At 50.0% G+C, this 16,976-nt stretch overlaps 1 protein-coding gene across 1 annotated transcript in view; it reads right to left on the bottom strand.

The window, feature by feature from the left end:
* Positions 1–1,303: 1,303 nt before the first annotated feature.
* The window catches only part of ptprub (protein tyrosine phosphatase receptor type Ub), a 130,287-nt gene continuing 114,614 nt past the window's right edge, over positions 1,304–16,976 (bottom strand). The window contains 5 exon segments of the mRNA XM_062466154.1: positions 1,304–4,032; positions 4,270–4,405; positions 6,873–7,030; positions 14,172–14,297; positions 16,099–16,413. Of these exon segments, the coding sequence (XP_062322138.1) occupies positions 3,970–4,032; positions 4,270–4,405; positions 6,873–7,030; positions 14,172–14,297; positions 16,099–16,413 (798 nt within the window). The 3' untranslated portion in view covers positions 1,304–3,969.

A 16,976-nucleotide genomic window follows, 5' to 3' on the forward strand; every position in this document is an offset into this window, starting at 1 on the left:
ATCACTTTGCAGATCTGCTGCATTATTCAAACGGGCTGGGCAGGGAGAGGAAGTCTGTGGTCTGGAGTCACCTTCCTGTGTACTCAATAGCAGCGGAGGACAGGAGAGGAGGAAGGGGATGTACGAGGACAGAGGGAGGGAGGACAGCTGGGCCGGCGGGGGGTGGCTGGTGGCGAAGGGTCGAGAGGAAGGAGGGAAGAGAGAGAGGAGAGTGGAGGAGCAGAGGCAGGGCTGAAGGGAGAGAGGAAGGAGGGAAGAGAGAGAGAGGAGAGTGGAGGAGCAGAGGCAGGGCTGAAGGGAGAGAGGAAGGAGGGAAGAGAGAGAGAGGAGAGTGGAGGAGCAGAGGCAGGGCTGAAGGGAGAGAGGAAGGAGGGAAGAGAGAGAGAGAGGAGAGTGGAGGAGCAGAGGCAGGGCTGAAGGGAGAGAGGAAGGAGGGAAGAGAGAGAGAGGAGAGTGGAGGAGCAGAGGCAGGGCTGAAGGGAGAGAGGAAGGAGAGAAGAGAGAGAGAGAGGAGAGTGGAGGAGCAGAGGCAGGGCTGAAGGGAGAGAGGAAGGAGGGAAGAGAGAGAGTGGAGGAGCAGAGGCAGGGCTGAAGGGAGAGAGGAAGGGGAGATGAGGACAAGGGAGAGGATGCTCTCGAAGAGAAGGAGGGCTCTGACTCCAACAGGAAGTGGAAAAAAATCTGGACGGAGACGACAGAAAACTGAAAGGGAAGAAGGGATCTAATGACTTGTCGCCCAGGGCTCGGGTGCTAACACCCCACATCCTTGTGAGCGACCACAGGAGGTCGAGACCTTGCGGACAGGAAGTCATCGGCCGGCTGTCATCTCTCCACCGCTGCTGACGACACGTTCATATAAACCACAGAGTTTCTGCAACGTTCCACTTCCTAGGAGGAACAACCAAAGGAAACAGGCGATCACAGCACACGCAGCAGGGCGAGTCCCAGAGAGAGCTAACCAGCAGCACCCGATATGCAGCTTTATTGACTAATGACATCATTCTATTATATTCTTTTGACTGACATTACTTTTTTGGACATTTTGTTGTCTAAATTGTGCATAAAGTCTAAATTGTGCATAAAGTACACCAGAAGGGGCCGGATCGGAGGGGAATAACTTTTAACTGAACATTGTGTCTGTTGCATCTGGTGAATGACAAATAATGTCACGGGAACGTTGTACACAAGGAAACAAACAAACAAACAATAAAAACACGACGCGACTTCGGCTTGTCTCAAGACGTCTTTATTTTCGATGGTTGATATTCTTTCAAACGAAACCCCTCCCACCCCGGTGTCCAGCCCCCGCCTCTCGCCCCTGGTACATACACACCCTGCCCCACAAGTACAATGGTCAAAAAACACTGGCGTCTCTTCCCATCGGCTCAACATCAACATCATATAGGAACACAGAGTAAAGAAAACAACAGGACGATCCCCACAGTGTCTGCGTCTGCGTCTGTCCGAGGACCAGCCAGAAGAAAAAGCTTTGGAATGATAAAAGTACACTGGGTTTACACCGTTTCGGCTATGTAGAAATATACAGTAGCGGAGGGTAAAGGGGTGATAATGAACAACAACAGCAACAAAATAACATGAAAAGAGGAGGAGATTGTGGAAAGTATTTTGGGGCGGGAAAAAAGGCAAACCGAATTGGGAGAAACAGATCTGTATTGACACATGCGTCGATGGCCAGGCTAGTGTGTTTCTAAGCAAGGGGGGGGGGGGGGGGGGAGTGGGGCGACGCCCTGACACTTGGCGGCGGAAATGTGGTCAAAAAGGATCTGGTGGCATGAACTCACAAAATGGTCATTTACAGCACATTCAGCTTTGTGGTTACTTTGTGGTTACTTACTGTACTCTGGGCAAACAGACAGTATATTATTCACATAATTATTCACATAACAGAAATATACATCTATATATGTACACACACTCCCTCCTCCGACCTTCCAGACCAGCGTCCAGGCACTTTCTGCTGCAGTTCTTCAGAGTCAGAAGACGACTCCTTTAGCCCTCCTATCTACAGCATGACAGAATCCTGGACATGCAGCACTAGCAAAACCCACCAACCTGTTTCTTCATCCAGTCAAACACCGATAAGCTTCGGGACCTCGACAAACCTGACGGCTCCAGGCCAACTGTGGCCTCCGACCGTGTACCATTCTGTTTATCCAACATGGCCGACAGCACGAGGTCGGCCAACCAGCTACAACAGTGAGTGAGTCTTAGCTGCCGTGGCTCCGGTGAATGCCACTCGTTTTAACGGGCCGGTTCCCCTCAGGTTCTCAAAGCGGGTGGTGGAACAACCCTGGTCATGGCCCCCTCTGAAGAGGATATTCCACAAGGTTCCTGAACAACAACAGCAGGAGTAGCTGAAAGAGAGGCTATCACTGGGATATGGGAGCACAGGGGCATTCTGGTCTTGACTCAAAGAAAAAAAGTGACAAATTAAAATATAGATTGAATTCTTTTTGGAGTTGTAAGGTGTCGTGGCCACATTGAGTTTGTTGGGTAAGCTCTCTAGGTTTACTACGGAGCATGCATAACTGTTTGGAAAATCCTTACTGTGTTCTACATTGTAACTACTGAGGATGAGGTTGCTGTGGATAGCAGTCACCCACTGCCTTTCACGTGTTCTTGAGAAGATGAATAAGCTCAAAAACGAGAGCATGTTTTTGAGTGGAAATGGGATTCTTCCTCTAAAAGTTCATCCCTTCGGGGGTTTTACATTTGGAAACAGAAACCACCATGGCGAGCGTGGAGAACACCATGTGACGCACAAGTGGCAGTTTGATATCTAAACACACGTGACAGGCCAACCTTCCGCTAACACTGGAGCCAAACGTCACTAGCACTCTGTCCAAACGTCACCCAACATTCTCGGCAAAATGTCACCAACATTCCAGACAGATTTCCTAGGGCTGCACTGTGATTTGAACTATGAGAGGTCATGGGTCTTGCCAGATACATCTGGTTTATAATCCCTTCAGTCCAGAAACAAGCACAGTGATGTTACAGCTTGTGCCTTGATACGGTACCTGTGGCGTTGTTCTCAAGTACGTGGAACGATACAATTGTACACGTCTGTCCCCGATCTAGAACACTCTGCTAACGCTGTCGTTCAGAGCTGCCCAGCCACAAAATACAAACAATCACTTTGGAACGGGAACATCAGCAAATGGAGTATATTTACACGTTTCAACGTAAACGGGGACTTTAAAGTGACCAGAGGATTCAAGTCGGTCAACGGGGTTGGCACCATTACAACACCTCCCGCTGATGCTCGTCAAAAAACAAAACGTCCCCCCCCCCACGAAAACGACAACAACGTCAAGCTGTACTTCAGTACGTGGTTCTCGTAGACACAGGTGACTCGTGTGTTGATCATCTGCCACAAAGGCATCACGCTGTCGTTGGCATGACGCTCAGATCGGTGTGGTAAAGTGGAATCGTCCCCAGTGTGTGGGGGAGAGTAAGGCAGTTTGTGGTGGAGATGTTGTCTTGTCTGAACCACGCCGGACTGCTGTTGTGGCTTGGCTCGTTTGCAGAGAGGGCAAAACTGGAGAGATATTTTCGACTTTAGGAAATAACTGCTGTAGTCATGTTTGGAGGAAAAACAGAACCTAAACGAACACAACACATAACCAGGAGAGGAGTCTGCAGACTGGCCAGGTCTTCGCTGTCCCATGCTAGTCCCTTGTCTTCCAAACACTGAGGAAAAAATATCGCTTCAGTCTATAGGCAGACTACAAAAAAAAAGCACAAAAAAAGATCCTTTAAAGAGAGACAAGACATCACCGTTATGATGGAGGAAATCACAGCTGTACATTAAAGGTAAAAAGTCCCCAACACTTCCCTCCGAATATTTCTTCTTCTCTTGTCCCCTCCCAACCACAGCTCCGCCCTGCCACCTCAACATTAACGTGACGTCAGACGCAAAGGCCCCTTCAGATGACGAGCATGTTGCTATCTTTCATCTATGCAGTCCAAGTACTCCAGAATAAGGTCGTAGCAAAACCGATACTGGTCCTGAAAAAGAAAACAAACCCACTTGTGAGATTCTTCAGAGAGGCCGTACGAAAGTTGGTTTGGGGGCAGTTCAACGGACATAATTATGTGGAGCCCTCCGTGATATTGCTTGTAAAACGGGCTGTACAAATACAATTGTATCTTATTTCTAGTGAAAGTGAAATGATATATTTTTTTAAATATCTGGATGGTATCTCCGAGCTGTCATGGGCCCACAGGGTTTCCCACCCAACCTACCAGGGACTCCACCATGTTGGGCTTGGAGTTGCGCAGCGTCTTGACGGAGTAGAAGACGTCCACCACGTTCTGGTGCTGGATCATCTCCAGGAGGATGGTGCAGGCACAGAAGGTTCCGCTGCGTCCTCCTCCGTTCCTGAGGACAAGGGACAAACAAATGGGACCAGGGGACAGAAAAACCAGGTTCCGACCAGGGGACAGAAAAAATCTAACGTAAATGTAAGACAGAGGAACTCGATCCCATGACGCTAGCCCCAGCGCTGTTCCTGCAGTATGTGCCCCAGACCCATACTATATCTTCACAGGAAACGATGATTGGATCAGAAACTCTATCTCATTGAACACTCCGTAAAAAAAACTCATTTTCTAGTGTGTTGTTATGGCTTTATGGATTTCTTTTATATAGAGACCGTTTTTACAGCTAATCCGAAGAAATTAAGAGAGGAAGAATGGTCAATATATAATTACCCCCATCCTCCCCCTCTACCCCCCCATCCTCCCCCCTCATCCACCCCTGCTCTCCCCCCCCCCTCTTTCCCCTCCTCCCTGGGTTTGATTCGTTGACGCAGCCACTTCCTGATGTGTCTCAGTGGGTTCCAAAGCGGCGGGGGAATGTGTGTTCAGCGTGGGCTGAATGCGGGCAATCTGATCCCAGGGCTCCGCTCTGCGCCCCCCTGCGCCCCCTGCTCCCCCTGCGCCCCCATCCTCCCCCTGCGCCGTCACATCAGATACATCACACAAACACAACAGCACAGCGGCGATCCCCCACTGATAGCACTCGGTGGGGGAACAACCAGAGAAGAAGAGCAGCAGGCTGGAGGGGGGGGGCACAGCTGCTGTGGGTGGGTGGGTGGGTGGGGGGGTGGTTGGGTGGGTGGGTGGGGGGGTGGGTGGGGGGGTGGGGGGGGGGCTACGAGAGGCAGGTCAGTCCTGGTTATGATGAGAGAAGGCGACATCAATAAAACCACTAGAGGACTTCCTGGATCATCTACCCTGGTGCACCCTGGGTAGGCGGGGAAGAGGTTCCGGAGCCCAATACGACCAATATTAAAGTAATCAATCGCCGTCAGCTCTCTGGCACTCCCGGATTTACTGTCTCGAGAGCCGGCGCATTCTGTATTAAGCCATAATTGATTTCATCTCCATAATCTCTTTCCCGGTTGTCGTGGGTAACGCTGTGTGACAGCGCTGAGTGATGTGTTTCTGCCGCCGCATCCATATTCATCAGGGCCACGGGGCGGGCCGGGGTTCGGGAACAGCCCTGGGGTATGAGACACGCCCCGGAGGTCAGGGGTCATGGCAGGCGTCCTAACCACCTCACCGCTCGACCAGGTCGCTCCCCTCCTGGTGTTTACCCCTCAGGGAGTTCCTGACAACAGCCCAGGAGTAGAATCCTACACATCCTACACTGTCTGTGGGTGGGAGGGAGCGAACGATGCCAGACGTTGCGTGTGGAGCAAATGGAGAGCGTGTGGAGTGTGTGTGTGGTGTGTGGCGTGTGTGAGTGTGGTGTGTGTGTGGCGTGTGTGGCGTGTGTGTGGCGTGTGAGTGTGGTGTGTGTGTGGCGTGTGTGTGTGGCGTGTGTGTGGCGTGTGAGTGTGGTGTGTGTGTGGCGTGTGTGTGTGGCGTGTGTGTGTGGTGTGTGCGTGTGGCGTGTGTGTGAGCGTGCGAGCATGTGAGTGTGTGGCGTGTGTGTGGCGTGTGAGTGTGGTGTGTGTGGCGTGTGTGTGGCGTGTGAGTGTGGTGTGTGTGTGGCGTGTGTGAGTGTGGTGTGTGTGTGGCGTGTGTGTGTGGCGTGTGTGTGGCGTGTGAGTGTGGTGTGTGTGTGGCGTGTGTGTGGCGTGTGAGTGTGGTGTGTGTGTGGCGTGTGTGTGTGGCGTGTGTGTGTGTGGCGTGTGTGTGTGGCGTGTGAGTGTGGTGTGTGTGTGGCGTGTGTGTGTGGCGTGTGTGTGTGTGGCGTGTGTGTGTGGCGTGTGTGTGGCGTGTGAGTGTGGTGTGTGGCGTGTGTGTGTGTGTGTGGCGTGTGAGTGTGGTGTGTGTGTGGCGTGTGTGTGTGGTGTGTGTGTGGCGTGTGTGTGAGCGTGCGAGCATGTGAGTGTGTGGCGTGTGTGTGGCGTGTGTGTGTGGTGTGTGTGGCGTGTGTGTGTGGCGTGTATGTGTGGCGTGTGTGTGTGGTGTGTGTGTGGCGTGTGTGTGTGGCGTGTGTGTGTGTGGCGTGTGTGTGTGTGGCGTGTATGTGTGGCGTGTGTGTGGCGTGTGTGAGTGTGTGGCGTGTGTGTGGCATGTGTGTGTGGCGTGTGTGTGGCGTGTGTGAGTGTGTGGCGTGTGTGTGTGGCGTGTGTGAGTGTGTGGCGTGTGTGTGAGCGTGCGAGCATGTGTGTGAGTGTGTGGCGTGTGTGTGAGCGTGCGAGCATGTGAGTGTGTGTGTGGCGTGTGTGTGAGTGTGTGGCGTGTGTGTGTGTGTGTGGGAGCTCAGTACTCACAGGCAGTGCACCACGGTGTGTGTGTGGCGTGTGTGTGTGTGTGTGGGAGCTCAGTACTCACAGGCAGTGCACCACGGTGTGTGTGGCGTGTGTGTGTGTGTGTGGGAGCTCAGTACTCACAGGCAGTGCACCACGGTGCGCCCCTCCCCACACTCCCTCTGCCACTTGTGCACGTGGGCCAGCAGGCCGAGGAAGGCCTTCTTGGAGTCGGGGACGTCTCGATAGGCCGACCAGCGCAGGAACTGGAACTGGCACACCACCAGCTGCCCTTCCTGCAGCTGGACACCACAGAAGAAGAAGAACACACAGAGGCCGTGAGAGGGAGGTGAGAGGAATGTGAGTGGATGAGTGTGTACCTGCATTGTGTGGGCAAGACTGTGTGTTTGTGTGTGCCCATGTAGGTGTACTTTTGTGTGTGCTTGTGGATGTGTGTGTTTTAAATGTGTGTGTGTGCATTTCAACAAGCAATGTTTCTGTTACCACCCAGTACACGTGTCACGAATGCATATCTACTGTAGTGAGGTCCACAAGACCACACGGAGCCAACATCTTGCCACACCTTAAGAGTGATTCAATCACATCAGAATCAGCCCTTGTGACACCCTCAGTATGCTGATTACCCACCAAACGCCGATGCAAAGGAACCATAGAATGGGGGGGGGGACCTCCCCAATCTACCAAATCAGCCCTCCTGCTAGCTTGCAAGCTTCAAAGGGCCTGATTTAGACAACACGTCTCCAGCGACCATTTGCTATCCGTTTCGGCGGCGATTTGAACAAAGAACATACCTTGATCAGAACTTTTGAGGAAAGTTCTTGAGACTTTACCACAAGAGTACAAGGTGGAGAATTATGAGAGGGATATTTGTGTTATGTTTGTTACTTTGTTTTAATGTTGTGTTCACTGACATCTTGATTCTAGTAACAACTCCTTCTTCCTGAAAGATAACCACGTCATTCTTGGTATCTACACGAAGCTATCATAATAAAACAATCATTCAACTATATTTTGTAACTGTACCAAGATGTCCAGAACAATATTTGAACCATTGAATGATCAGCCAGAGATCAGATCACACCTTTGGTAGGTGTGAAGGAAGGAGGGGGGAGTTGAGAACCCAGCTTCCCCCAATCCACATCTGACCCCAGACGGGTCCTCCCTCGAACTGTATAAAGCCCTAAGATGACCATCAATCTCTGACTCCAGCGAAACCGACCATGGCATGAACGCCATCAGGATTGGCGTTCCAAGGACGTCGCCAAGCTTCTCCTGAGATTCAACTTTATAGTGATCGCGACACTATCTGGACGTTTCAACAGAAGAACCAAAAACGCAATTCCAAATGCGACTTCACTGAGATCCCGCAGACTCAGTCACATGACCCAGCGCAGCCGCGCTGTGACTTCAGATTCTTCAAATGGACCTTTGGCGCAAACCGCCCTCAACATCATTGATCAACCCCTGATCAAACGTAACTATGGCTAACGCTCTTTCCCCCTCGACATGGCATTGGCGTGAGCTCTGTTTATGATTTGTAAGGATGTAATCACTGACTGTACAATTTCTGCCTTTCTTTAAGTTAGACCATTTCATTCTGTTCATTGAAACCAATCTCTCATATCAAACCCATAATCCAACTTTTCATAAGATCTGTTTACCTTACTTGAATAAATTCATTGTAAAGATATTTTGACGTGCGTGTTCACTGATGTTACGATTGGCTCTACTCTTAGAACGAATTCATTCCTAAAGATGAGACTGATTATTACATATTAAACATAGGATTCCCTAATGTCCTAAACCAATATTAGGGTGGTGCCCCAGACTTTATGATAAATTAAGTATTTCTATCTTTAAACGAGCAAACCCCGCTACATATTGGTGCCCCGTGTGAGGCTAAGATAGATTGAAATGAGCAATCGTAACTTTTGTGAAACGAACTGTTAAAATAGAGCGAGCTCTAACTGTATGTAGCACCATGTATTTAATACTACTGTGCCTAGGCTACAGTGGCTGTGTGCGTATTCAATTGTTTTTCGTGAAATAGCCACGAGTGTGTGTGTGGGACCAGCTAGCTCAAAGGAAGCGGCTAGGTTTGACCGGAGGTACGCGCGTGCTCAGAAACGCCGCTGCCCCGACATTTACGTTGTAATCTGCCTCGGCCAGCTCTTCACGGAAAGTAGCATAAGAGCCTTTATTATAGCCTCTATTTTAATAGTGTAGCTATTTGGTTAAGTGAATTAACCAACCAACTAATACGTTGGTGCACATGTCTAGTTCAAGGAAACAGACAGTAGTGATTAGTCCTGAAGGACTTTTGTTTAGAAGCAACTAAACAATGCAGTTTCTACACGTAACCTATTATGCCGCCACGATATAGCTTGTCGAAAAAAGCATTGACTATTCCCGCAGCTAACTGTGTTTTAAAATAACAGTGGTTGCCAAACTAAAGTTACATTATTAGATGCAGTTCATCAATGTGGTTTAGTTACGTTGACTTCAAGAAGCTACTTAGTAACTATAATTGTGTAAAGTATGTACTATAATTACCTTGTACCTTTATTTGTTATTTGTATACGTCTTTGGCAGTCAATTGTAACCATAACCTAAATGAGTTTATTGAAACTAGTTTGATTTAAAAAGATTGGAAAGCCGACAACTTTTCCCTCATCTAGACCCCTAGTCACAAAGCTTCAATTGCTACGGCCATTGTAAGCCACTTCAAGTGCCTCTTTTTGTTTCAATAATTTCCTCTCAACCTTTTTCCTATGTCATGTCATAGCTTAATCACTCATAGCCATGCCAATGTCTGGGGAGGGGGGGTGACATGCTGTTACGCTGCTGTGGTCTTTCTTCTCTTGTCTTCATGTCAACAGTTTCATCGACGACGGTCTATGAAAGTTGACATCCGGGGGGATGTAGTGAGGTCCACAAGACCACACAGAGCCAACATCTTGCCACACCTGAAGAGTGATTCAATCACATCAGAATCAGCCCTTGTGACACCCTCAGTATGCTGATTACCCACCAAACGCCGATGCAAAGGAACCATAGAATGGGGGGGGGACCTCCCCAATCTACCAAATCAGCCCTCCTGCTAGCTTGCAAGCTTCAAAGGGCCTGATTTAGACAACACGTCTCCAGCGACCATTTGCTATCCGTTTCGGCGGCGATTTGAACAAATAACATACCTTGATCAGAACTTTTGAGGAAAGTTCTTGAGACTTTACCACAAGAGTACAAGGTGGAGAATTATGAGAGGGATATTTGTGTTATGTTTGTTACTTTGTTTTAATGTTGTGTTCACTGTAATCTTGATTCTAGTAACAACTCCTTCTTCCTGAAAGATAACCACATCATTCTTGGTATCTACACGAAGCTATCATAATAAATCATTCAACTATATTTTGTAACTGTACCAAGATGTCCAGAACAATATTTGAACCATTGAATGATCAGCCAGAGATCAGATCACACCTTTGGTAGGTGTGAAGGAAGGAGGGGGGAGTTGAGAACCCAGCTTCCCCCAATCCACATCTGACCCCAGACGGGTCCTCCCTCGAACTGTATAAAGCCCTAAGATGACCATCAATCTCTGACTCCAGCGAAACCGACCATGGCATGAACGCCATCAGGATTGGCGTTCCAAGGACGTCGCCAAGCTTCTCCTGAGATTCAACTTTATAGTGATCGCGACACTATCTGGACGTTTCAACAGAAGAACCAAAAACGCAATTCCAAATGCGACTTCACTGAGATCCCGCAGACTCAGTCACATGACCCAGCGCAGCCGCGCTGTGACTTCAGATTCTTCAAATGGACCTTTGGCGCAAACCGCCCTCAACATCATTGATCAACCCCTGATCAAACGTAACTATGGCTAACGCTCTTTCCCCCTCGACATGGCATTGGCGTGAGCTCTGTTTATGATTTGTAAGGATGTAATCACTGACTGTACAATTTCTGCCTTTCTTTAAGTTAGACCATTTCATTCTGTTCATTGAAACCAATCTCTCATATCAAACCCATAATCCAACTTTTCATAAGATCTGTTTACCTTACTTGAATAAATTCATTGTAAAGATATTTTGACGTGCGTGTTCACTGATGTTACGATTGGCTCTACTCTTAGAACGAATTCATTCCTAAAGATGAGACTGATTATTACATATTAAACATAGGATTCCCTAATGTCCTAAACCAATATTAGGGTGGTGCCCCAGACTTTATGATAAATTAAGTATTTCTATCTTTAAACGAGCAAACCCCGCTACACTACTGTCTGTGTGTGTCTGGTGCAACACAGTAAACACTGTTTGTGTATGTGTGTGTGTGTGTACTGTATGTGTGTGTACTATATGTGGTATATTTGAGTAATTCCAGTATTTCAAATGAGCAAACCCTATCCACTGGTGCAGTGAGAGAGAGTAAGTAGAGACAGAGAGTGAGAAAAACAGTGAGAAAGAGAGAGAGAGCAGAGAGAGAGTGAAAGAGAGAGAGAAAGAGGAGAGAGAGAGCAGAGAGAGAGAGCAGAGAGAGAGAGGAGAGAAAAAGCAGAGAACAGAAAGAGCAGAGAGAGCACAGAGAGAGAGCACAGAGAGAGAGAGCAAAGAACAGAGAGAGCAGAGAGAGAGCAGAGAGAGGAGAGAGAGAGCAGAGAGAGAGAGCAGAGAACAGAGAGAGAGAGAGCAGAGAGAGAGAGGAGAGAAAAAGCAGAGAACAGAAAGAGCAGAGAGAGCACAGAGAGAGAGCACAGAGAGAGAGAGCAAAGAACAGAGAGAGCAGAGAGAGAGAGCAGAGAGAGAGAGCAGAGAGAGAGAGCAGAGAGAGACAGCAGAGAGAGACAGCAGAGAGAGCAGAGAGAGACAGCAGAGAGAGCAGAGAGAGACAGCTGAGAGAGAGCTGAGAGAGCAGAGAGACAGCAGAGAGAGACAGCAGAGAGAGACAGCAGAGAGACAGCAGAGAGAGACAGCAGAGAGAGACAGCAGAGAGACAGCAGAGAGAGACAGCAGAGAGAGAGAGAGCAGAGAGAGACAGCAGAGAGAGCAGAGAGAGCAGAGAGACAGCAGAGAGAGAGCAGAGAGAGAGACAGCAGAGAGAGAGAGCCTCCGTCTCCGTGGAGCCCAGTCAGCAGAGCCACAGTGAGATTAATGTGTGTGCTGTCCTGACCAGGACCTGGGTGGTGACACCAGGTCCCTGTGTACTCCCGGCCGGCCTCCACACCTCCCTGCTGCATCAATATCACTCTGCTTCAGCAGGGGGCTCAGGGCAGGCACGGGCTGGGCCCAACAGGGCAGGCACGGGCGGGGCCCAACAGGGCAGGCACGGGCGGGGCCCAACAGCCCCACGTCCGACAGGGAAGCACAAGCGACGGCGGTTGCTTAAGTACGGTTGACACCCGTTCTGTTCCTTCTTGAGAAATGAATTGTGTTCTCCGTCCCTGTACCGCCTGTCTACTGGTAGGTGTCACTGCGCTGTTTGCACGCGTGTCCCGAAACACACACTCGGACGCCCACGTTTGTGCATAACCGCGCACGCACGCACACACACACATCGCACACGTACGTTTTTATTCTTCACAGGTTGATAGCTTTATCTCTTCGGGGCTGTTTCCTGACTGTGAGGTTGTGTCTCTCTGACAGTACAGAGAGGAGAGGGGAGAGGTGGTGTAGGTGGAGGATGTTGACAGGGAGGGGTGACGGGGCAGGAGAGGAGAGGGGGGGGGTGAGAGGGGGTGCCACTCAACGAGGGGGGGGGGGGAGTTGTGGGCACGGCTTGTCACAGCGCCTGCCAACAGCGACAGGCTTTGTATGCAGGTGCCTGCCTAGTTGACAGTCATCCTACGTATCCGCACACAGAGATATCCCACTGACACGCACTCAGGAACACCCCCACACACACCTTAATGTACACACACTCGGGAACACTCCCACACACACCTTAATGTACACACACTCAGGAACACATACACACACACTCCGGAACACACACACTCCGGAACATACACGCACACACGCAGGCACACACGCAGAAACGCACACGCACATGGACAAACACGCAAACACACACTCAGGAACTCACACTGATGAACACATGGACACACTAAGGAACACCCACATACAAATCCACCTGTACAATAACAACGCTAACATGGGCTGCAACACTGCACGCACGCACACACACGCACACACACGCACACACGCACACGCACGCACACACACACACGCACACACGCGCACGCAGGAAAAGACAAAGATGTTTTCCTCGCAGACGCAAAGGAGAGGGACCACATTTGACGTGTGCCGCGCTCCCGGCACTTTGACAGAGCTGTCATCTTCTTGATTTGCCTCTGCCATGCGGCCCGTTTCGCCAAGCCAGTCTCCGCATGTCAGACACTCCATTTACAAATGTGCGACATGCTTTATGAACAAATCAAATGGTGGAAAATGCGCTTGGAAGCCTCCGAGGATGTCACACATTGGGGAATGTGACACGCGGCACGATGGCAAGTCACCCTCAGCACGCCGCGGAGAAAAATAAGAGGGCGCGGGAGAACGCCCATCGCCCCGACGTAATGACAAGCAGGAAATTGAAAAAGGAACAGACAGTGACCTTTTATTGCCTGTGTGTCAGCTTGCTTCCATCCCATGTTTTCCCCTGTGGTAGAAAGCTCATTACTGTACGACGCTGGGTGACTTAGTGGGAGATGCAGTACGCATCGAGATGATGAATTTAAACATGGACGAGAGTGTAGGTGTTCTTGAGTGGGTGTGTGTATGTGTATGTGGGTGTTCCTGTATGATTATGTGTGTGTGTTTGTGTTTGTGTGTGTGTGATTCTGAGTGTGTGTGCGTGTTCCTAAGTGTGTGTGTATGTGGGAGTCTGTTCCTGAGTGTGTGTGTGTGTTTCTAAGTGTGTGTGTGTGTTTCTAAGTGTGTGTGTGTGTGTCTGTTTCTAAGTGTGTGTGTGTGTGTGTTTCTAAGTGTGTATGTGTGTGTGTGTGTGTTTCTAAGTGTGTGTGTTTGTGTGTGTGTTTCTAAGTGTGTGTGTGTGTGTGTGTGTGTGTATGTGGGAGTCTGTTCCTGAGTGTGTGTGTGTGTGTGTGTGTGTGTTGGTGGGAAATATCTATGTGCGCATGTAGGATCTATTACTCATTAAATGGTCTATGAAGTAGATGGTTTTTGGTGTGGCTGTTCTCATGGAGTACATGTGCTTGCAAACTTCTGAACGCAAGACTAACATGTGAACAGAGGCAGCTTACATCCGTTCTGTAATCCCACCCTAATCTTTATAGATCTTCAGAAACACAAAGAAGATTCTGGAAGTATTTCCATACTTCTGGAAGGGAATTAACCAAAGGCATTTTGGTGTTTGCACTGAGCTTCACTGAGTTTGTCTTCTCCGATGGTGTGGACTGACCCTTGTGACGTTCTTGACCCGGAACAGGCGAGTGATGACATCATCGTCAGCCGACATGGACAGGAATTCGACCTCCATGGGTCCGTACTGCTGGATCCCAGGCTCGGGCCAGTACTGCACACACGGCTGGAGGGAGAGAGAAAGAGAGAGGTAAAGAGAGAGACAGACAGAGAGAGAGAGAGAGAGAGAGAGAGAGAGACAGAGAGAGAGTCAGAGAGAGAAAGACAGAGAGTGAGAGAGTCAGAGAGAGCGAGAGAGACAGAGAGAGAGAGAGAGAGAGAGAGAGGAGAGAGAGAGAGAGAGAGAGAGAGAGAGGAGAGAGAGAGAGAGAGAGAGAGAGAGAGAGGTAAAGAGAGAGGCAAAGAGAGAAAGAGAAGGAGAGGAAGAGAGAGAGAAAGGGAGACAGAGATAGAGAGAGAGAGAGACAGAGAGAGAGAGAGACATAGAGAGAGAGAAACAAAAGAAAGAAAGAAGAAGAAAGAAAGAAAGAAGAAAAGAAGAGAGGAGGGAGGTTATTATTTGGGTCATGGTCAAATGACGAAAATCATCTCAATCCCAGTGTCTGCTGTTCTGTTGTTCTGACTGAAGAGAAACACTGTCACGCAGCAGGACAGGAAGAGAATGCGACTGGAATAAAAGCCAGCCTATTTCCCACATGTGGCTTCAAATGGGTCCAAAATAAAAAGGTTTGCCAGTTGGAGAGGTGTTGGAACGCCTGGCTGAGAGCCAGATTCTAATGCATGATGAAACAATAAGAGATGGAGTGTTAAGAGAGAGGGAGAGGGAGAAAGTGAGACACTTAGACAGAGAGACAGACAGAGAAAGAGTGATGGAGACAGAGAGAGAGAGAGAGAGAGAGAGAGAGAGAGAGAGAGAGAGAGAGAGAGAGAGAGAGAGAGAGAGAGAGAGAGAGAGAGAGAGAGAGAGAGAGAGAGGGGCTCTGAGGGAGATTACAGTAAAGGAAGGAGGGAAGAGAGGGAGGAGTGTGGGGGGAGGGGGTAATGCCTGTGACGAGAGTCTTCAGAGACTGAAGAGGTTTACCGTGGTGACATCGGGGCAGAGAGAGAGGGATAAATATTAATTACTCTGAGCCGAGAGAGAACGGAGGCGATAAAAAGAGTGAGAAAGGCGGGAAAGAGGCACAGAACTAATTCACCAGCACAGAAAAAATGAACCCCGTGAAGATACACACAATGAACAGAGAAGAGAGAGAGAGGGATCCAGAGAGAGAGAGAGAGAGGGAGGGAGGGAGAGAGAGAGAGAGAGAGAGAGAGAGAGAGAGAGAGAGAGAGAGAGAGAGAGAGAAAGAGGGGGATCCAGAGAGAGAGAGAGAGAGAGAGAGAGAGAGAGAGAGAGAGAGAGAGAGAGAGAGAGAGAGCTGAGACAACGAGAGGAAAGGAGATAGACGTACAGGAGAGAGAAAAAGAGATGGATTGGAGAGAGAGAAGATACAGGGAGAGAAGGAGATTTAGAGAGAGACAAATACTGAGAGACAGACCGAGAGACAGAAAGAGAGAGAGAGAGAGGAGAGCAAGGCAGAGAGCCAGACAACATTATACATGGAGAGGGCTGGCCAGAGAGAGAGAGAGCGAGAGAGAGACTGTCAGCTACCTACAAAGAGAAACATAGACTCCTAGCTGCAGGCTAGGACTCCTCTCTCTAGAGACAGGCCGTCGAGGAGAACCTGGAAGCCTGGGTGCTGCCTGCAGATCAATGTGGACCACAGATCAAAGAGCGCGGGGCGAACTAGTGCCTCGCACGCCCCCCCCCCTCGCCTAGCGACGGCGGGAGAACGGAGCCGAGGGGCTAAAGCGTAATCTCCTCCTCGCAGCGGGCTCAGTCGCCTCTCCGAGGACTGGAAACGTGACTGACCGGACCAGCGCCACCCAGGCGTGCCGGGAACGTGAGGGCTGTGGTCGCGACTCACCCAGGCCGAGTTGGACTGGTTGAGCTGGTTGAGCATGACCACGGAGGTGCAGCCGTAGTCGTACACCAGCCTCCAGAAGTCGGCGGTGGTGCCGGGGAGGGGGTGGGGTGTGACCACGAAGGCGGCGGGCCGGTGGAAGCTGTCGGTGAGCGCGGCGTTGATGTAGTTGTTGCTCTCGCCCTCCGTGGTGACCAGGAAGGCCAGGGCGCGGTCGGGCGGCAGGACGTCCATGCTGCGGTTCTTCTCCCGGTTCCGGGGGAGCAGCGAGATGCTGCACTCCTCCACATCCAGGTGAGGGGTCACCGAGTTCAGGGTCTGGGGGGAGGAGGAAGCGGGGCAGGGGAGGGTGGAGGTGGGTGGGTGAGGAGGGAGGGAGGGAGAGAAAAGAGAAATGAAAGAGAAGGAGGGGGAGAGGAGGAGGAGGAGAATGCGGAGAGGGCGAGAGGAGGAGAGAGAAGAGAGATGAGACGAGGACAGTATGAAGATTTAATAGAGGGGAGATTTAGGAGATGAAGGAGATGAGGGGAGGGGAGGGGGAACACATTTGGGGAGGGGAGAAAAAAAGGGGGGGGGGGGGGAAAGAAGGAGAGAGTGTGTTACATAAAATCCTATTCCGGAATGATCCTAATTTACTTTAAGGGCGAGTCCCAGCTCACTTATCACATATTTAAACGGTGATTCACAGGGAAGGATATAAGTGAATACATCTTTGGCTACAGGCACACATAGTGAATGTTTTAAACTTCAACAATACAACACTTCCAAAGAGAATCCTGTGCACCTATTCCGTTTGATGAGCATCGCGTGTGTCCGGCCCTAATCACGTCAGACTTTATGAAAAGAGTATTTGGATCATTAATGCATCCGCATCAATAATC

The sequence above is a fragment of the Osmerus eperlanus genome, chromosome 7, assembly GCF_963692335.1.
Source record: "Osmerus eperlanus chromosome 7, fOsmEpe2.1, whole genome shotgun sequence".
Classification (NCBI taxonomy): Eukaryota; Metazoa; Chordata; class Actinopteri; order Osmeriformes; family Osmeridae; genus Osmerus; species Osmerus eperlanus.